The 22,539-nt window shown below is 38.6% G+C and overlaps 1 protein-coding gene across 2 annotated transcripts in view; it reads right to left on the bottom strand.

Annotated features, from left to right (window-relative positions):
- The window catches only part of pdgfd (platelet derived growth factor d), a 52,735-nt gene that overhangs the window by 8,311 nt on the left and 21,885 nt on the right, over positions 1–22,539 (bottom strand). The window contains exons 2-5 of one of the 2 annotated variants that reach the window (XM_085245688.1): positions 13,470–13,659; positions 10,366–10,543; positions 3,031–3,090; positions 1,272–1,488 (exon numbers count right to left, since the gene is read on the bottom strand). In XM_085245688.1, coding sequence (XP_085101814.1) covers positions 1,272–1,488; positions 3,031–3,090; positions 10,366–10,543; positions 13,470–13,659 — 645 coding nt within the window. Of the gene's footprint in view, positions 1–1,271; positions 1,489–3,030; positions 3,091–10,365; positions 10,544–13,469; positions 13,681–22,539 lie in introns of both variants that reach the window. The other variant, XM_085245687.1, reaches the window with a different exon arrangement.

The raw sequence follows: 22,539 nt of genomic DNA on the forward strand, positions 1-22,539 counted from the left end.
GGATGACTTTCATCCTACGGCATCAAATGAAGCGAAGCCTGCGAGGTGGTTCAGGAACTGCACTGCGTCACACAGCACACGCAATAAAAAGCCTCATCGTCCTCGTGTCATATACCAGACGCCCTGTTTCAGCTGCAAGATTTCCCATCTCTGTTTCTGACATAGCGCCACATTTGTCTGCTCTTTCAACCCCTCCACCACCCCAGCATCCACTTGTGTGCTGACTGTCTGACTGAAGATAAACTAGTTCATTATTACTACTAGTTAGCTGGTCTCATTACAACACATAAGTCTACAAAGACACTATATAATGAGCAGTGGTGTGAATAATGGCTACTGTCTTGTGTAGTTAGTGTGTGGTGTTGTGGATAGTTTTGCGTTGTGTGTCAGAAGAATGAGGCGACTGCTGTCTCCAGGTAGAAAAAGGAGTGATACACCTGCTGCTGTCAGACCTGCAGGTATCAGGCTGTGATGTTCTTCTTTACAGTGGACAGAAATAATTTTTTGGAGTGGCACAAATAATTTGTGTGGCATCTTATTGAATGCAGAACAGCTGATTGTTCTGTAAATAGTTTGAATTTGTTTTTGTTTTTTAAATAGGGTAAAAGGTAAATGGCTGCAAATAACGTTGTTGTTTGCAAAACTTGATTTTAAAATTGACAATTTATATTTGCATTTAAAGTTATGAAATATGATTCATTAAACATTTATACCAATTATTTATGCCAATTATACCCTGGACCCCAGAGGGTTAAACATTTTTTTTAAAGTAATGCAATAGTTACTTTTCAAGTAATTAATTACTTTTAGAATCTTGTAACTCAGTTACTAACTCAGTTACTTTTTTGAAGAAGTAACTAGTAACTATAATTAATTACTTTTTCAAAGTCATTTGCCCAACACTGATAACAGCATAGAGGTGTTCAAGGTCACCTTAATGATTTATTTGTAAAAGATAATAAGCTTATAACTTAGAAACTATGATTTTTACAGGTGTGGTTTGTATTATCAACATATAAAGATTTAAAATATCATGTCACATTTGACCTCTGACCTCTCCTTCAAGGTCAACAGATTGATTTCAAGGTCAAAATGATAATAATGCTATACAGAGTATTCACAATTATGTTTTTACTGCCACTGTTTATACTGACAGCATATAGGCATATAGGGAATTATATAAGGGGATTATAAATATAATCTTAATTTGGGCATCTGACCTCTTCTTTAAGGTCAGATAAGGTCAAACTTTCATAAGATGTAAAACTTACCTTTATTATGTCTGCCTGCCAGGTGATAGGCCCTGGATCTATAATGTATGTGTGTTTGAGTGTAGATGCTGTCCAGGTCCTGTCTCCATGTGTTTGGGTTGAGGGATCTGAGAAGCTGCTCCACAGTGTCAAAGGCAGCTATGGTTCTGTCTAAATCATCGAGTGAAAAAGGTGCCTGCTCTGTGACCGCCGCTGACACCTTCCCGCCACCACTGTCCTGCAAAGGTCAAGAGTAAAACTAGTTCTTTAATTCTATTTCAATTATCCTAAATTCCACAGTTTATCCTAAATTTCCACAGTTAAAGGATTACAGCTGAAGCAACAGCCATAACTTTGGAGCTGTTGTTTGTTTCTGATCAGAATTCTGTACAGATTTCTGAAAAATCTGAATAAACATCAGATTTATAAACTTAGCAAAATCTGGATTTTAAGAAACTCCATTTACTATAATGTAAATGCTCACTCTTTACACACACAGCGCTTCTGCTCAAATGAATGAGTGCATCCAGGCCTGTAAGCACTCTTGAGTGTGAGGCTGACCTTGTATCAAAATTGAAAATGCTACCAGTCATCACATGGTTGAACATGAGCATTACAGCATATATTGCACATATTAACAATACAATGAACCCTATTAAACCTCATGTGAATATTGTTAATGCCAAAATCTTTGCAACAATGCTTTTTAGCTATATGTCACCTGTTTGTGCATATGTCAACCTACTGTCTGAGATATACACATGTGGGGAAAAACATTAAACACAGAATTTCTGCTATTTAAAAACATGTTCTTATATCGAACATACACTCTTGAAATCACAATCTCCTTCTTGTCAGTTCTTCCCAACAATAGTCAGGACAGGGGTGCACAAAACGTAGCACCAGATTAAACAAAAGATATTTGGATGACCACTACTCTAGGAGTATAATTATTATGATATGTTGGACATTATAGGTATGACACTGACTGCCCTAATCAGCAATGACTTTCATTAAGGTCAGAGAACATGGGTCCTAATAAGGCTTCAGCAATTTAAGGGGGAAACGTGGATTCATCCAATGTAGAAACAGGCAAGAGCCGCTGAGATTTGTTAAGATTTATTGTAAGCTCTTAAATAAAGTGGCTTAATAAGTATCCTATAAAAATGATAATTTCAGTATCAGTAAATCTTCCTATCAAAATGTGAAACAATCTCTTATAAAATAAATGTTCACAAGAGCTCAACTGAATATTGAAATAAAATGTTTAAAGCCCCTTTGCATTGTTGTTTAAATAAAGACATTGTCATCTGTTACCATTTGTATTAGCTTTTCTTTTTGGATTATCTAATCCTTGTAAGAGTATAAGAGTATATGTACTAGTGTAAAACGTGCACCCACATACTTATATAACCAACCCATATGTATTAAAATTTCCTCACAGCCAGAAGCCCACTTATTATTAATTATTATGATCAGATAAGTCAAAGAACATACTCTTACAGAAATTACACTGATTTCCGGAACGTACTTTAAACATTAGTTTAAGGAAGCAAGTCATTTGACACTGTAAGGTTCATGCATATTAAATACAGTACATGCATGCAATAATGTATTCTGTGTGGGTGAGTGTTGGCCTATGCAAATGGTCCATATGTTACAATTACAAGTCATTGTTCCTGGTGTGCTTACAAATGCATTTATGCACGGGTTGGAAGTGTTGGAAGGCAGGCTTTTATACTAATAACTCATGAATAAAGTTTGTGTGAGAATGGCTTACCGACATGGGCACGGTGACAGCCTCCCAGTTGGTGTTCAATGCAGGCAAAGGAGACTCATACTGCAGAAAAAGAAAATGGAAATAACTGGTGTTATTGCTTATGGCTGAATAAGCTCCTAAAAAGTCTGCACACAGAGGCTACATGGATATGACACGTGACACATCAAAGGTGACTGACAATGCAGAAATGTGGATACAACTGAGTAAGTTGAGGTTAAGATTGTTGGGATGAGATGAATTACCTTTAAATGCTGCTTAAGAGGACATTAAACATTTTCTTTATTGGCAAAGTCTGTAACATTTAGTAACATTTTCTAAGCCCACCCAGTCACTGCACCATCCCCTGTGACCTTTTGCAGCATACGCCTCTAATGCATGGTTTGCTATGTGAAGAAACCTAAGTGTATCTGCTCCATGGTGTGAATGACTGACCTATAACCACTATTGGTATGTATTTCAGTGTAGTGATAATGCCACCTAAGTGACCTTTTCTCTTAAATCTCTCAGACATCACAGTCATACTGCACATATTTCCACATCTTCTCAAACTGTGTTTTTCTTCACATATCAGCGAAACTACAGTTATTGTAAGTGATGATTGGATTTGAAGTCAGGCAAATAAAATCCTAGGTAAAGGTTAGGAGAGGACTGTGAAGATGAGTGAGAATGGAAACTCTGCTTGCTAAAGGTAAATGCTTCCATCTATCAATTCAATGCTCTCACATTTTTACTGTTCAAGTCGCTGCCCTTGAAGTCAACTTGCAGGATACGGGGTGGAGCGTTCGCATGTTTTCCAAGACATTCAGGTATCTGCCTGTCCAGATGGTAAACTGTCAGTGTGTCAGTGAAATCCTGAAAGAATTTTCAATGAAGCCGGTCACAGCATGCCTTTGTATGTGCATCTGTCTGGGAACGTAATCAGACTCTGGTCAAAGCATTTTTTGACGCGAAACGCTCATCCGACTGAATTATTTGGCACTCATTCACACATTCCTTGTCTTTTTTGCCCTTTTGTTTTCACACAGACAAACACACGCACACACGCACACACACACACACAATGTCTGAGAGATCACACTTTTTACACACACATAAAATCTCTCTAGCTATCGAATCCCTCTCCTTGAAGAGTCTTAAATACCATCCCCAGTCAATGTGGAACAGTAAATCTGTCTCGACTGGACTTCAAACACACAGCGCCCTCGCTTTGTCTTAGTGTGTGCTAGTAATAGAGTTGACATCAAAGATAGTCGGTGTGCAAAGGTTTTTTGTTTAACAGATTCTTCCATGTGGCCTTTGGATAAATGTACTCATACAAATAACTGCACACCCAAACCAGCTGTGAATGAGGTCAGAAGGTGTAAGAGCATGTGTGTGTTTGCACTCATATTACTCATGTTATGAGGACTCATACTATGAAATTTTCATGGTAAGGTTAGGGTAAGGTAAGGTTTATGTCATGTTTGGTTACCTAACGCCTGGTTAACAGACAACAGGAAATGAGTGTACGTTGATGCAATGTCCTCTGCAGTGATAAAAACACGCCTGTGTGCTTGAGTAAATGCATGTTTAGAGATGCCTAGTCCCGTTTCCTTTTAAGATCAAAAGCTTCATGTCATCCTTAATAGGATTGAATAAAGAGACTTGACTCATCACAGGGCATGGACAGAGATAATTCTTTTTAAAAATGTGTTCTCGTGCAATGGAAACAAATTTTCAGTACTAGTAAAAAGTAAAAAGATGAAAAACAGAATTTTTTCAACTCAACTCGAGGTCAATGTCATATTAATGCAGAATGCTTGCTTCATTATTAATGTTTCATTATTTATTTGTCTATTTGGTATTTTCTTTTATTGTCTAGCCCTTTCACCAGTATGAGTCTCAGTACATTTGATGTACTGGGAAGCTATCTGATCTAAGACCATTAACAAGAATAGTGGCCTCATACAGGATCTTCAAGCCATCCACTATAATTGTCTTCAAAACCAAATTTGTTAAAGCAGTGAATTAAAAAGACCATTCAGCTTGGTCAACAGCTTTCTCAGCATCCAAAGAGAGCACTAAATCATCAACCTGTCTATTTTCCTGAGAGGAAACAGTGTCTTTCAGTTTAGTCTAAGGAGTTTGAAAAGAGAAGGACTGGACTTCTTGAAGAAGAAGTTCACCATGATCTGGTTGACTGAGAACCTACACAGACATCTTTCAGTGTAACTTTCTTTTTTTTGTCCACTGCAGAGGACATAATGAATAGGTTCGGTCTCACGAGGGTAGGAGGGAATTCCTGGATGATACTGAAAAGATATCATTAATTTGTGAACTGTAGCAACAAAATGATGCATCTGCAGTAATGAATGATTAAATAATCCAAATTCACTACCAAACTCATCAGGTCCAGAGGATATTTCTTTCTCTAAAGTTCTCATATTGGATTAAACACCTTTTTTCTGGAAATGGGAGCATTAAGAGCAGATTGCTGCTATGTTCATATGGTGGGAAGAACTTATTCACTAAAACAGATTTTGAATTGTAGCACTATTTTGTTGCTACAATTCAGTCCAGAGTGTACACCACCTCTTGCCCAGTGACAGCTGGAATAGGTCCCAAACCCTCAGTGACTGTGAATTGGATTAGTAGATCAAAAATGGATGAAAAGATGGATGCTTCACAAATGTTTAAGTCACGCTTTATCAGAAAATCCTGCTTTGTTTTTCAGCACCGTATTTTTTTTATAACATTAGACAAGCCTAAGTGATTAACATAAAAGCAGGCCAGGTCATTATCTTCAGATTAACTGATTAAAGTTCTGCAATGTGCCCTGAACAATATATGTTAGCAGATCTAAATAAGATTCTTTGTAAATATCACGTGAATAAAGCAGAGAAGAGGAAGTAAAAGTCAGGAGAAAAGTTTCAATTCTACAGGACACACAGAGAGGAGAATCTCATTTTCCAACAACAAAGTAATGCTAATCATGGAAGCAACGTTAATATTTCAAGGCACTCTACCACATTTTCTAATGTTGAGAGGATGCAGTCTTATTTACAGTAGCAGCCCAGGGCGGGACATCAGGGAGCTGCCCTTTTCAACCTCCATTTTGTACAGTTGGACAGTGGAGCAGCTGAGGATTAAGTGAGCAGTAGATGGTGAGGAGGGAGAGAGCATTTTTCTGTCAACTTTTACCCTGCATGAGCAGCTATCGCCCTCACAGCCAGAGGACATTTAAGTTAGAAGTTAAGTCACACTGACCACATTTTATGCTGTCTCATCTATGTTTGAGTCGTGAGCTAATGTTCAGCTTAGAGAACTGACAGGACTTACTGTTACAGTTCCTTGTTTAATTTGTATTTATTTATTTCTCTTGTTTTTTGTAATACATATTCAACCAAAAACTAATGCAGTTATTCCTGCAGCTGTGTCAATGGAGGTTTGGTTTGTGGATCAGTGGCAGGAAATTTTAGTCCATGGACCCCACACGGCCTGTTTAGATCTCAAGTGATTAAAACTCTTCACGAAAGATTATACATAACAAACAGGTGATGTCTTGTCCGAGAAGCCTCGAGGGAAATAAGTGCAATTCCAACAACACGTCTCAGATTTTCCACATTCAGTATTTTGTTTACCAGAAAAGCTATTGTTGCAAAGCAAATTAACATGGGCAAAGCTCTTTGGCTTTACCACCTGGCTTCTGTGTGGCATGGCAACCCACAGGTAATGCCTTTGTCAGCAATGATGACTCACACCTCTGACTCAAATGAAATTTGCAGTTCAAAAAACCCACTCACTTTTACTGCAATTTTTCTACTTGGCAAAAACATTCAGTGGGCCAGATTGGACCCTCTGGTGTCACTCCTGATCTAGGAATAATTCAGGCTCGTACTTAATGGATTACAGGAGTTTAGTCAGTATGCAAAACATATGTCCTGTCATATGACTCTATGCAGTGGCTCCTTACTGTTTCTGTAGGATTTAAAAGGGTAAGTAGCAGCCAGGTGCTGATAATCAAATGCACTTGATTAACGGATTATCAGCAAGTCTGAGCACCTCGATAAAAGCAGACGTTTTAGCAACTTGGTGGTCTGAAGCATTTAGATGTGTGCTACAAGCAAATTTAGCCCAAGGTTGGACCATCCTATGTTCAGAGAAACTCCCAAAAATCAAAGAGTTGCACCTGAGACTCTGTTAGCATAAGAGAAAACCAAAATAGAGCTCTTAGGCCATAACGCCCAGCACTACGTTTGGTGAAAACCAAACCCAGCATATTAACTGCACAAACACCTCATAACAACTGTCAACAAAGTGGTGGAGGGGTGATGACTTCAACTGGTTTTGCAGCCACATGACCCAGGCACCATGCAGCCACTGAGTTGACTCTAAACCCCTCTGTATACCAAATTACTCTAGAGTCAGATGTGAGGCCATCTGAAAGCTAAAGCTTGGTCTCAATTGGGTTATGTACCAGGACAATGATCCCAAGCATGGCTGAAAAGAAAAGACACAAAGTTTTGCAACTGATACTCTCTGTGCTTGACGTACCTGCACTTACTAGGAACACTACGAAAAACAATGAAAAAAAAAAAAAGAAGAAAATCAATAATATTCTTACAAACATAAACAAAGAAAAGCTTCCCTTCACAGTAAATAGATGGCATATTCAGATGCTCAAAGACATTTTTGGGGCCTTTATAAAAAGATTCTCTTGTACAATGAAATGCACCCTTTGCTTCATGTAATTCTGCAGTGCAGGTGGTGAGTAACACCAGTTTAAAACAATGTTTTAGGAGGAAACAGTGACTGACATAAATAACAAGTTAGACCTCTGACTGCAGTGATGCCTACAGGGTTTTATTTGTCTGTCTCTCGTTTGGGTGGTTTAGCAGATGTGAAATAAAGACACACATACTCACACACTCGCATATCAACTGAAATTTGACCCAAATGATGGAATTGCACTCACAATTGCTGTTTCAATTTTAAGAATAGAGTAGAAATACATTTCCATGTACTTCTGTTTATATCTAGCCACATAAATACCCCCATTGGACAAACATTAGCAAGATATCCAACTTTTTTTTGACTTGTGCTATTTTGTGCAGCACTACCTCATTTAGATCAGCATTTGACATACTGATGGTTCAAATAAGCACCATAAAGCTAGTTTAAAGAAGGAGAACATGAAGCCTAACTAATTAATGAGCAGCCATATAGGCTCATTATGAGCAGCGATGTGCCATTTTTCCCACATGTCACTGTTTAAGAATTTTCATTTAGCTTTAAAGAACACATTTTTCTTGGGTTCATATTGTGACGTACACACAAGCAGAATTGCAAGTGAGTTTGCAGCAATCTACTTCGATAGATCTGTAAACCCAAGATGTGGCAATGGATCAACACCAAATATTCAGCTAAATTTATGCTAAAGCTAAAGCTATGGTTCGTTATCCTTCCACAACTCCTCCAAAGTAGTCACACTTATGGAGGACTGAGTCTGCTGCTCTGCTTGCATGCAGCTTGGCCAAAGTTGGGTCTTCGTATCTAAGACATTAGGACCAAGGATTTTTATCAAACAAACTGAGATTAAAGTAGGTTTGGATATAAAGTGTTTTAGGTGTCAACACAGCAAGAATTTAACTTTTTTTCTTTGTTTGCTTCCTTGTGTGACTCTGCTTTACCTTCCCCCAATTATACCGACTGTTTCACTTTCCCTAATGTTTTTCTTTTATCTAATCCACCTTAGTCCACTTCATATAACTTACTTCTTCACAAGAGTCTCTCTCTCTCTCTTTGTCTCTCTCAGTTCAGGTTATTTTAGTCATTAGCTGACATGCCGATACCATCTCAGACACCTGTTCTCTCCTTCCACTGCTGCTTCTCCTCGTTCTCTGCCTGCCTCTCCCTGCCTCTCACTTCCTCCTTTCCTCCCTCTGCCTCTTCTCCTCCTCCTTCTTATCTGTTCGGCAGGTCTGGAGAGAACAAATTAGACCTGCTAAATTAAGCCACACACAAAGCTCCAGTCTAGCTGGAGGGAAACTGTGTTTATGTGTGCATGTGTGTGTGTGTGTGTGTGTGTGTGTGTGTGTGTGTGTGTGTGTGTGTGTGTGTGTGTGTGAAAGACGGAAAGAGACAAACACACACTCAAACATGGGAGCGCTTTGAAAAATGGGTAAAACTGATTAAATGAGATAAGCCTCTGGAGCTGGATTCTGCTTTAAATGTACAGAGGGGTGATTATTTGACCAGAGGAGAAATAACAAAGACTGAGGAGGGAGGGATGGCAGCGAAATGCAATGAGAGTCTGAGAGGGAGAGATAAGAGAGCAGTTTGTGGTTTACGCCAGTGGTAGGAAGTAAGTAGATACATTTAGGCAAGTGCTCTATTATGAAGTGCTTTTACTTCATTGTCATTACATTAGGTTGAATGACATTGCTGTGTAGTGTTTGCAGTCGAGGTAGTTAAGGGCTAATTTAACCTAAACACCCTATACAGTTTATGGAGAGTACAAACTGTAATAACAGCAAGAGTAAATAAAAGTAATATGAAAATGGCACTAGGAAAGGGAAGGATCTTCAATAAATACGATATCTATCTTTTCCTCTCTCTGCCCGCTAAGACCTTTATTCCTTCTGTGTTCACACCACTTTTTTCTCTCTCTTTTTTCTCAGATAATAAGCAGTGCCACCAGTTCAACCCTGTCTGTGATGCTGTGTCTCTTCCTCTCTCTGTCATAAATGAGGAAGTCTGGGAACATCTTTAAATGTCTGTGCGTCTCTCCACTGATCTTTCTCTTCCCCTTTCCCCTCTGATAATAGGGTGGGTGAACATTTCATATCGGATTCCCTCACTTTCTTCTTTCCTCTTGCCGACAGAATGACAAAGCTAATCTCCTTATCAATTTGTTTGACAGCCTTTGAGAGAACATGTTCTCATCTTTTCCCCCCAACCGTCCTGCCCTCCTTCACCTATCCCTTCATCTCTCCTCTTTTGTTGAATGGACATGTGAGAAAAGCACGGTTGGCTTACACATGTTGGCAGTCTACTGACAGCGTTACAAGATCCTGTGTTTTTTCTGTTGCTCCTGACTCTCCTATCTATTTATCTCCATCTCATGCCTTTTCTTTATTGCCGCCACAAGTAAAATGGTCAAAGAGGCATTTTACCTAGGGCACTGCTGTGGTACTGAGTCTGACACTGATTGGATTTAAAAACAAAAACACACTTGAATGAAGGACTTTATGTTGTGTTTCAAATAACAGCCAATAATTCGTCATCAGCCGTGTGTGTGTGTGTGTGTGTGCGTGTGTGTATGTGTGTGTGTGTGTGTGTGTGTGTGCCCCTTACCAGTGGTGAGTAGTAGATTTTAAAGCCTGGCCTTGCAACAAAGTAATCATCAGACTTGAAGGTGACTTTGAGCTTGTTGGTTTTCGAGTTTAGACTGGGTGGTGCCTTCTGCCCGCACCACCGACCCCAAATTATAGTGCTGGTCTCCGATTGGTCCTCCACTTCAACAAAGTCATACCTGCAGTGTGAGTGAGAGCAACATAGAGGTATGTTAATACGTAGGAAATAAGAGAGACTGGCTGAGGATTAAAACTGTACACACACACAAAAAACTATGTTCAAGTTAAGCACAAGTACCGGTAGTTAGATTTTTGGTGCTTTTTTGCACATTATTTCTGGAAATAAAAAACGTATTCTTGCTAAGGTCATGATTAAGCAGCCAGAGAGCTGGAAAACAGTAAACAGCCATCACAGTTTATAAACCAATTTATCTTCATATAATATTCTTGTATTTTCTCCTGCAGGGACGAGGATTACTACTGTCAAAATTTCAGTTAACTCCTGGCCTCTGTCAACACTTTCCTGCTGAGTTTATCAGCTCAGTCACTCGTTTTGAGTCATACTGAATAAATAAATAAGTCTATTTTGTAAATCTTGACTGTATTATGTTTTTGAAATTAGGATTATTTAGTGGTATGAAACTAAAGATTGACTTACGATCAATCACAAGAACGTGCAGTTTTATAGTCAAACGTGTTATTCCTCGTCACATCTAGGTTTTTCTAACCAAGATGACGATGACAGAAACGCTCATGTCAAGGCTTCGAACTGGGACTGGGTTACGGTAGCTACGTCCATCTTTTATACTGTTACATCAGAATTTCTGTAACTTGTTTTTTATAAAGATGAACAAATAAAGATGATTCTGATTCTGTTCATTTTAAATAACATGCTATGACAATAGCCAAAATAAATATGCCCAAAGATTAAAAAACAAAGCTAATTATTCGCTGCAATGCTAAAAGTTCAGTGATTTGTGGCAGAATTGATGCTCCATTTTTGCTAGCACAGCACACGTGGCCACAATAACAATTATGTCACTTCTAAGGTTTTGCATATAAGGACATTAAAAATGATCAACTCCTTACCAGGACTTAGAATTAGATAAATACAACCTGAGACTAACAAAAAACTTGACATATTACATCATGTCATTATTTATTTTATAAAAACTAAACCAAAATGCTGAAGCAATGTGTGAAAACAAAACACCTCCTGATTCAGTCTTTATAGCCAGGAACCCTGGCTCACTCTTGCTTCAGTTCATTAAGATTTGTGGGCATTTGTTTATGCACAGCTCCTTTAAGGTTCTTCCACAGTCTTCAGTCGGGTTAAGGTCTGGAGTTTGCCCTGCTGTATTACCCAATTGTGGACAAGCTTTAGCTGTCAGACAGATGGCCTCACATTTCGGTATATAGAACTCATGATTGACTCCGTGATTGCGAGTTGGCCAGATCCTAGGGCTGCAGTAGTTGTAGTGATGGTCATCTCCAATTTGGTTCATCAGTCAAAAGGACATTGTTTGGTAAGTCTTGTGGTTGTTCAAGTGCTAACCCTGTTTAGAGAGAAGAGGCTTTCTCCTGACAAACCTTTCAAACAAGTCATAGTTGGCAGTCTTTTGCTGTCATGTGTCTGCAGAGTCTGAGATATAGCTTTTTGGTTTTCGCTGTAGTTTGAGGATTTAAAAGTCTGACCTTGGCGTGAATTTGATGGGACATTCACTCCTGGAACGACTGGCAACTATCTCGAATGTTTTCCACTTGGGAATAATCTTTCTCACTGTAGAATGATGGACTATAAATTGTTTGGAAATGACCATATAAACCTTCCTAGACTGAAAGGCAGCAGTACCTGTAAGGTCACTGCTGATGTCTTTCCTCCTTGACTTTTCGTTAACACACACCTAGATGCTCCGGACCTATAAGCTGCCGTTTTTCACTCACTGCTTCTACATGTTAGCTTAGTTTATGTTAAATACATTTTTAAGTCCTTCAAATGACCAGCTATTTTTTTTTATTTATCATATCCTGATATATGACTGTCTATATGACATCACCATGGCTATAACTAGCCTCACGGGCAAAGCTAGACTTTGAATATTTTCATGACATAAAGGCTGATGAAGCAATTTTAAACGAGTCACTGACGCCAACCATGAAATTCTGTTCCAATTTTGTGCCAATCTCACAAACAGCTGGTAGATAGATGGCTAGACTGAACGCAGAGCATAACAAATAACACCAACTTTGGAATAAAGCCTAATTTTTCTTTATGGACACTTCCACCACTGTAATGGTTCAGGTAACTTTTAGGGTTATGAGGCACTTTGAGTAATCAGACTTGTTATGATAGAAGTTTATGATGAGTTCTCAGCCAAGCAGACCATCACCATAAACTGCATGATGATAAGCCCACAAAGATACACACACATAATCAATATGACAAACAAGATTTGAAAGACTGGGCAAAGCTCTCTCTCCTTCTTACTACCTTTTCAATTGTCTCCTCCTCCTCTCAACCCCCCCCCCCCCCCCCACCCCCTGCTGCTCCCCCTTGTCTTTTCAGGAAAGTGCTTACAAAGATGGCTGAGTTGCATATGGGGATTAAAAAGTCTATTTTCTCCCTGCAGCCCTCAAGGACAAACTTCTTATAGTTCTTGCCAAGAAAGCAAACTTCAGCTATCCATCTCTCCTACAGTGATTCCAGCACCTTATACCTTTTAATATTATTTTCTCTCAGTTCATTTAAATTCCAATTTATTGTGGAGCCATGTGACTACAGTACCAAATAATTCACACATATTTTACCGTTGCTATTGTTCAGACTCGAGGCTTTTACACAATACACTTTCCTGTCCTCCCTGTCACACTTCTCCATCAGTCTATCTCCTGCTCGGGTTTCTAAATCACTCTTCCTTCATCTGATGTTTCTCCTTTACAGCTGCTCAGAAATGATCAGTGTTCTTTCTTCTTTTTGTTCACTGCCTTAATCCTTGTTTCCGGTATTCTACTTTTTCTACTACTCTTGTCTTTTTTTTCCTGAATGGCTTTCACGTCGCCCTCCTTACTTCTCTAGATCGCGTGCTGTATTGTGTCAAGTTTTACCTGCACATTCCATTCTCAGCCTCCTCCAGTCCAAACTGTCCGTCAAACTCCAGGTGTATGCGGCTCCCTGGTGGTGACAGCAGTTTCCATGACAACAGCAGGTTGCGAGGGTAAGCGTTGGGATAGCGTGGGCTGTGGATGACTCCACCCTGTGGCGTTACTGTGATGTTTTCCTCCTTGCGGTACAAGTCTGTGGTGAGGCGATTGCTGTCTGTTAGTGGTTACAGCTAATCAGTTAGTTAGTCAATTTAATAATAGAAGAAGAAGCAAAGCAGATTGTTCACAGATGCAATTTCACACCCAAGAGAAAAACTTTTTTAGACGTCGGCACCCACAAAGACATGCAAAAGAGGAGCGCAAAACATATAAACAACAGCTCATACAGAAACAATCCTCAGCAAAGGACGAAAGACTAATTTAAATAAGAGCGTGCCGAGCACACATATTGAAATGGATCACGTAGATTTGTTTGGGTTTATCTTTATCTTTGTTTTCTAAGTGAGACTGCGGTAGTTACCCAGCAGGCCATTTCACAGTTCGAAACTTCTCCCCACTCTTTGTATCTGAAATCTTTAAACAGCCGTCTCCATACTGCAGTTTTATCTACTAATCAGCCCACATATATACTATTACCCAAAGACTAGCCAACTATAATACATCAAATGTCTGTCTGCCCGCGATTTTCTCATACATGATAAAGAGACCACACTTCAGTGGGCAGACTTAGCACATGGGTACGTCTTAATATTGTGACATCATCATGTTGTTGAGAAACCACCTGCTGATGGCAAAAGTGAACCATCTTTACCATTTTTGCATCCTATTAACCCTTTTTACAAGCAATGCATCATTTTGATGTCAAGATATTTTATGTCTACAAAACCTAATTATGACATATGCTCATACTGCGCTACGCTAATACTGATCAGTTGACAGTGGAGGCCGTTTAGCGCAGCAAACTCATCATCATGTTCAAGGAACCAGTAAAAGATCATCTGAGTTTTGTGACATGATGCATTATTCTGCTGAAAACAGCCAAATGAACATGGTATACTGTGGTCATACAGTGGTGCACATGGTCAGGACATGATAATTAAACAGTGCTCAGTTAGTACTAAAGGGCCCAAAGTGTGCCAAGAAAATATTATTCCAACAAGATGAACTTCAGGAGGTTGTTTCAACCATTTCTACAAATGCTTTGAGTTCCATGTAAGGTGGAACTTAATACTTAATACTGTGGACTTAATAAATGTCTAACAAGTGTACAATGAGTGTGTATAATATAACATGTGGGTTTTAGTATGAAAAAAGTCTGATATCTTTCAGATAGGGCAAAGACTTGGTTGTGTTTCTATCAAACATGTATTTATATACTGGTGTCCATCAAATAACAATATTATTGTCTGACCTTTTCACACCGATTACATTTGAATATTTCAGTTCAAGGAAACATTTGTCACTAACTAAATTTGGCTTGCTATTATTATTCTGCAGAAAAGGTCAAAAAATATTCACATGCATTCCCTGAAGGTCATGAATATCAACAATAACTGGTCCCCCACCAAAATCATTCAGAATAATTCTCTTGGAACCAAGAGTCATTGCTAGTTTTGGTAGCCGGAGACCGAACCGTCAGGGTCTGTGCCCTGGTAGCCATGATGCGAACGCTGTACCGGTCTGTCGTGGTGAAGAGAGAACTGAGCGTAAAAGCAAAGCGCTCAATTTCCCGGTCGGTCTACATCCCTACCCTCACCTATGATCACGATCTCTGGATAGTGACAGAAAGAATGAGATCGTGGACACAAGCAAAAATTAGCTTTCTCCAAAGGGTGGCTGGCCTCTCCCTTAGAGATAAGGCGAGGAGTTCAGACAATCGGTAGAGGCTCAGAGTAGAGATGTTGCTCCTCCACATCGAAAGGAACCAGTTGGGGTGGTTTGGTATCTGAGTAAGCTGCCTCCTGGGCGCCTTCTAGGTGAGGAGTATTATCTGTGTGAACACATCAATCTATTGTAACAAAAATACTTAAAGTATCTGGAAGAAATATTCTTGCTTCATGTTTATATATAGGTAACAAGTTTATATGTACAGAAGCTGTATGGGTAGGTTCTAAAGTTATGCTTTAAGTAAAACGGCTGCTCATTGGTGGTGAACATGAAATTACAACCACTCAAAATGCTGCCACAACTAATCAATGCAATCATAAATCTATTTTTGACATTTGATAACAATAATCATTAATTGGCCTCACAAATCTAAATCTATTCCCGAGCTCCTGAAAATTCAAGAGGGGAAAAAAAAAGCTCTTACACACACACTCCCTAAGGTCAGGCTGTGTGCTGAAGTAGGCTGACAGGGCTGTATTTTGTGAGTGGTGTGTGTTTTTTAGAGCACTGAATGCATAATCAAGGCACAGCCTGCACCCCTGGGAGTTGATGGTGATGATGAAGCTTTGGCCTCCTCCTCCTCCACTTCACTCTGAGCTTCTCTTAATTCCTCCTCTTGCTCAGCCCCGTCTTTACCTTTCACCTCCTCTCTGTGTTTCTCTTCTCTACAGTGCTGCAGTTCCGCCTCAGTCACCCGTCATTCTGCTCTTTTCAACAGTCTGCTAATTCCGGCTCCGACAGTTAACACAGCACTCCAGTGTGTATCATGGGCAGCGGGCATTAATGCAGCATGTACTTCTAGTCTGGAGCATGTGTGTAAATGTGACTGCATGTGTGTGCTGGGGCACAATTGTATTTGTAATGAAATTCTTCCACTTTGCTGATCAGAAGCCTGGCTGTGTAAGTCCACTCAGTCAAAAGAAGTGCTTATATGTGAGGAACTCTAACCTAACTATATCCCTGGTGAACAGAGTATGTCTGTTTCTGTTCTTTTCATAAAGAATTTGCATTAAATCTCATGTGACTGCAAGTGGTCGCAAGCACAGCGTGTGCATTGCTTACAATGTCCAATACATATAACCGTAAATACACGTTAGCGCCACTTTTTATCACACCATGAAGCATCTGTCTACTGAAATATATCAAGAGATAGAAGTCAGTGCTTCTGACCATGAAATAATCCAGCACATAATTGCTGTAAAACCACAACCCAATTAATGCACCCATCCATTAATGCACCTGTCCATGCGCACAGGTATGAGTCTATCTGTGTGCAAGAAGAGGGCAGACACTAAAATGAGGAAATATGCAAATGTGCTTGAAAAGCAGTGAGCTCTTCTGGATGATGTTCTGCAGTCACATCATGACCTTAATATAAATCATGCAGTGATGTCAGTGACACTGTTGCAAATTAATGCAAATGATACAGTGATTAGAAAGGAAATTTCTATTAAAGATCCAGTCCACAGAATCAACAGTGGGAGAAACTAACTGGTGCAATTTATCAGACTGCTGAGGATTTTCGGTAAATGGCTCACACGGACTAAGCAGAATCCGGAAACCAGCAGACATATCAGCGGGCACAGATGGATATGCAGTGCAGTCTGGAAATATTAGGACAGGGACAGATTTAGCTCAGGTTTTCACAGGTTTGTACTTATATTTAAAATTTTCATTTTCATTTTCTGATAAGATTAACTTCAATCTGTTTCCACGGTGAGGTAGCTTTGTTCAGTGTAGGTTCTATTATTATTATTATTATTATTATTATTATTATTATTATTATTATTATTATTATTATTTAAAATATCAATATTAATAATTTAATTAGTGATTATGGCTGTAGGAATGTGAATGTATATAGGGCTCTTTGTGTTAGTCCTGCGATGGACTAACACATCTGCCATTAATTATTATTATTCCTTGCTGTTGTTATTTCTATTTTTGCAAGACATAAGCCTCAGTCACATTATAACTTATTGATTATAGGATCTTTAATCTAAACTAGTCATATAATTTATATGAAATGAAATTGGGCATGTGTATTTGACAGGAAGTCAACATTCTGCAGTCACAGAAAATGATATTGTGCTGATAATATCACTGTCTGACTCAAATCCTACATTTAGCCACCCCCTCCAACCCCCACCATCTTGCTCACACACACAAACACGCACGCACATTGTCGTCTGCTCCACACTCACAAACTCACCACACAGTCACGCAGCATCATTGTCACAGTTATTTAAGTGTCAGATCAGGAGTCTGAGAGTTTAATTGGCAGTCAGTTTCTGTGTGTGTTAATCATTTTGCGAGGACCTACAACCTGCTACTTTATGGGTCTGTGTCTTCCTTATGAGACAAAAAAACAAGTACCTTAAATTTAAATCCTTCCCTTTCGAGATGAAGAGCTCTTTATAAAGTTGGCTTTAGATTAGGGTTTGTCGTAAAGCATTAGCGTTTTGATAAGGTTAGGGTACGTTTCTATCAGATGAATGGAAGTTAATGCAATGTCCTCTGAAGTCATGGATACATGGCTGTGTGTGTTTATGGATGTGGCAGGTTACAAGAAAAAGGTTCAGACTATACATGTGTGTATTTGGATGCATGCATGTCTTGAAGGATGTATGTGGTTAATTTTTCCCTAATTAAATTTAACTCTCTCACATCCAGTGTCAGAGTGTAATGTTCTCCATGGTGCTGAAATCTATTTCTGATCCCAGTGCCAATCACACTCTAATCACCAGCAACATGATGCATCACAGAAGGAAAAATAGCTCTTTAGAGAAGTTGCTCGGAGGGATCTGATGTTGAAGCTAAGATATGAAACTTTTATATTTCTCTCTTAATTAAAATCAGATTTTGGTGAAGTCACAGGTGTGCAAAGAGTAAATATTAAAAAAGTAAATCTATTTTTTAGTTTAAGTGTCTGTTCTGTGTGAAGCAAACTCTGTTTTTCTTGAGTGACAGTTTACATACTGTATGATGAATTCCCACACAGAGACACAGTCCCAGAGGACATTACCTATAACAAGGCGACCCCATTTCTTACATCTGCCATCCCCTGTCTAACATATCCTGTCTGACTTTCATCTCCTAACAATGAATTCTCATAACTTTCACACACAAACACACACATATACAAGAGAGCAGGACACACGTAATGGATTCACATTCAGCTGTGAAAAACTACCCAGAGATTGCTGTTTTCATTCAAGGTGGCATTACTCTTTTTAATAAAAAAAAAGCAGGTGTTTATTTTTGATGTGCTTCACGATTATTAACTAAGTATTTACGCCTATTATAAAAATCACAGTTAAGTATTTAATGGACAGGTCAAAATACTTTTTTGGGGGGAAAATGTGCTTTACTTGCTTTCTATCGGAGAGTTAAGATGACATAGTGATACACTGTCTGTTAAAACTACAGCCAGCAGCTGATTAGTTTATTGACAGCAGAGAGAAACAGCTAGTCTGGAAAAGGTAATATATGCATCACTTCAATTTGCTGAAGCATCTCACCTTGGTGTCTAGAAAAACATAAAAAGATAAGAATAAAACTGTGTGTAGAATTGAGTAATGCTAGCCCTGGACTATTTCTGGACTGAGTACGCAAACAGAGCAAGGATATTATAACGACAGCACCATGAAAGCACTCAATGATCAGTTTAGACAGATGTGCCTCAAAAAGTATAGCAAAGGAAACACTAACAATAAACCATTCAGTATGTTGCGTAGTACTTTGTATGCAGCACTTTGGCCAACTGTATTCATACGGTGACAAAAATACTTGTCATAGTATGAATAAAAAATATGATCTTTCAAATATTAGCTTAAAAAACCCCCAAAATATTTTGACGACAGACCCATCTGCGTTATCTGCTGAGTTGTTTATTCATCTGTGTTTGGTAACAGAGTGTACTGCCCATTAACAGCAAAACTGCTGATAAACACAACGAGCATGTGTAAATGTGTGCGTCTGTGTATTCGTTTTTATCATTAGTTGTTTATGTGTATGCAATAGGTTTATATGGGCATATCTGTTAGGAACTGGGGTATATATGGGTCACTGTTTCTGTGTTTGTGTACATGTGAGTGTTTATTGGTTGTGGATGTGAGAGCTGCACTTACATGCTCAGAGTATTTCCACCCATGAGAAATAACCAAAGCCTTTTCCATCTGGCTAAATGCTCATCTGGCTAAATGTGTATATATCTATATATATATATATATATATATATATATATATATATATATATATATATATATATATATGTGTGTGTGTGTGTGTGTGTGTGTGTGTGTGTGTGTGTGTATGTGTGTGTGTGCGCTTCACTGTAATGCTTATGCAGGCTCATTGTTTTACCACTTTCTCATGACAAATCAGCTGTAAACATGCCCCTTTGTTTCTCTGTCATGCTCAAAACACAAGCACAAAGGCATGAAAAAGTCACACACATACACATATATATCCTGGGGTGAACAGTGCATGCCAAGGGGTGTCAGCTTTGGTCAGCATCAGTTCTTACCCCACATATCTACTCCCTCTTGGCTTCTTCTCTTTGCTCATTTCTGCACCATCTCTGTTTCACTCTGTTTCTAATCACGATGAATCACTTTTTCCTTGTTTCCCTAGTAATAGATGCCTAATGTAAAGTCTTAAATTTAACATTTAATAATATTTCATGAATCGTGACCAGGTCAAACCTCTGGTGTATGTAGTTAAAAAAAAACAACTATAATTAATCAGTATATTACATCTTTTTCTGATATTTTACATTTTCTTTACAATTATTACTGGCCTACATTAATTTGTGCCATTTTCTTTTATTCAAATTGATGCATGCCCTCTGCATTCATTGTCAAAGTGTGTGGTGTTGGGATATTTGTGTGGACTGATTGCACTATGAAGGAGGCAAAGACAAACGGCTCTTAGTCGAGGCAGATTGCCGCCCCTCCCAGAGCCTGGTTCTGCCGGAGGTTTCGTTCTGTTAAAAGGGAGTTTTTCCTTCCCACTGTCCCCAAAGTGCTTCCTCATGAAGGGGTCATATGATTGTTGGGTTTTACTCTATATCTATTATTGTAGGGTCTACCTTACAATATAAAGAGCCTTGAGGTGACTGTTGTTGAATTGAATTGAATTGACTGAGAGAAAAGACGGCAATCATTTGATATAACTTGTGAGATGATCAAGAATGAAAATATGTGTTTAATAGAAGGGTGTATGGGACTGCATAGTGTTAACCAGCCCACATGGAAATGCATGTGCCAAGGCAAATGTAGTGTGGACACTACATTTATTATCTCACACAAAACAGAGCTTCTGCCATATTTGTAAGCAATCAAGTCGTGGTTAGAAAGTATATCGACCAGCTTTAGATGTACTGTGTATTAAAAACCACCAAAGAATATGTGCATTAATATATATAAGAATATTTGCATTTAAAGTGCTTAAAAAGTTACCAAGGAGTTAAGAGGTTCGGTTCAGTCACTACAGAATTAAAAAACTAGAAATAGATGATCATAAAAAAGTCACACTTGCACAGCTTTTCCTAAGGGTAAAAGACCAAAAAATGTTTGTACCAAGCTGCAAACATGTCGGCTATTTTAAGTGTAGTGTCTTACTTTGTAATGACATAAAAATAAATTTATAATGCAGTAATGCCAGTATTGCAATACTGTTTTTACTGTTGTAACTATTGTTACGATGTCTGCAAAATGGGCAGATTGGAAAAATAACATGCCCTTTTTCCTTCACACTTGCTAATGCAAACTTCAGTGAAGGAGGAAAATAGAGGAGCATTCTACAACATTTGAGGAGTGGAGAAATTATTTTTATTTCTAAAAAAGGACGAGAACATGAAGTGCAAACTGTGCCCAGGTCAGACAGAGCAACCTGCTGCTGATATCACAACACTGACTCTTCTGAAGCGTCTACAAAGACAACACACTAATACAAAATTAGTAGTGAAGAATCTAGAGTGATATTAAAGATAAGTATGCTGACCCCATCACGCAGCCTGTGTGATCTTCAGCAGGTAACCAAGCAGCAGTGATGAGCAGACAGGCCCATAACCTCGTATTTCTACCCTGACCTGTATCTATAAAAGAATCACTGTGAAGTGCTCTTTGGGCTTCATAACTTACTTAAAGACTTAAAGAAAGATCCCGTTTGTCCTCATTATGATAAGGTTTGCTGATGAACTGATGTTCATGTTATTGGCCTAATATAGCTGAGTTTTCTTCTTTTTTTGTACTTTTTTTTATTGTTTCTGAAAAGGACTTTGTAAAGTTATATATATATATATAAACTTTATTATTATTATCATTAACTGGTAACTAGTAATGTAAGAGTAATGTCCAATGTAGAGTCAACAATTACTTTGTCAAATGAGTAATTTAGTAATGTCATGCATCACTTAAAAACAAAAAAACTAAAGTAATACAATGTTGTAATATATTATTTTGAGTAACAGCCTCAACACATATGGGTACTGGTTCCCTTAAAGCAGGTTTCAAGCTGCAATTTTTACACCACATTGGCTTCATTTTTAAGGCCCACAGGTTAATGCTTATATTTAACATGAGCTACATCTACTTGCTGGAAAACAGGGGAAAATATCTTGAGATATACTCGCTTACGATGTAGTTACACGCTGCGGAAGACGACTAAACATCTCTTGCAACAACCTGTCATTCAACTGCTTCCCTGTGACTTTGCTCAAAACTATGTACAATACCTGCCAGATCATCATACTTTCATTTTGATTCTTTTCAGGTAAAAAGTGAGGCAAATACTTCGTCTGGACTATAAATGTGTGCAACACACTAACGTTTGACTTTTGAAACATTTGCTAAGAAAACTCTTAGTTGCTAGGCAACATTATCAGGCAGAACTTTGTATTTCAAAGCTTTTGGTGCCTGAGTCATATCAGTGTCAGGGCTGTAAATACATTGATTTACATGCATATTTAACTTTTCACATGCAAACATCACGCTCTCACTCTTTTTTTCAGATTCCTGCAGGTAAAACTACAGTGTGTATCAGATCCATCCATTTTTCTTGTCACTTGTGAAAATGCTTATCATGACCAAGCTTATCATGACCAAACCGACAGGGCACTTATCCTTATAACCCCCTGCCTGGGGGCAATTCCAAAACACTGTCGGGTGTTCGCCTCTCTCCA

This window comes from Mchenga conophoros, linkage group LG14, assembly GCF_057382185.1.
Source record: "Mchenga conophoros isolate Kocher_MC1m ecotype Shallow Benthic linkage group LG14, M_conophoros_male_GT1.1, whole genome shotgun sequence".
In the NCBI taxonomy this organism is placed as follows: domain Eukaryota; kingdom Metazoa; phylum Chordata; class Actinopteri; order Cichliformes; family Cichlidae; genus Mchenga; species Mchenga conophoros.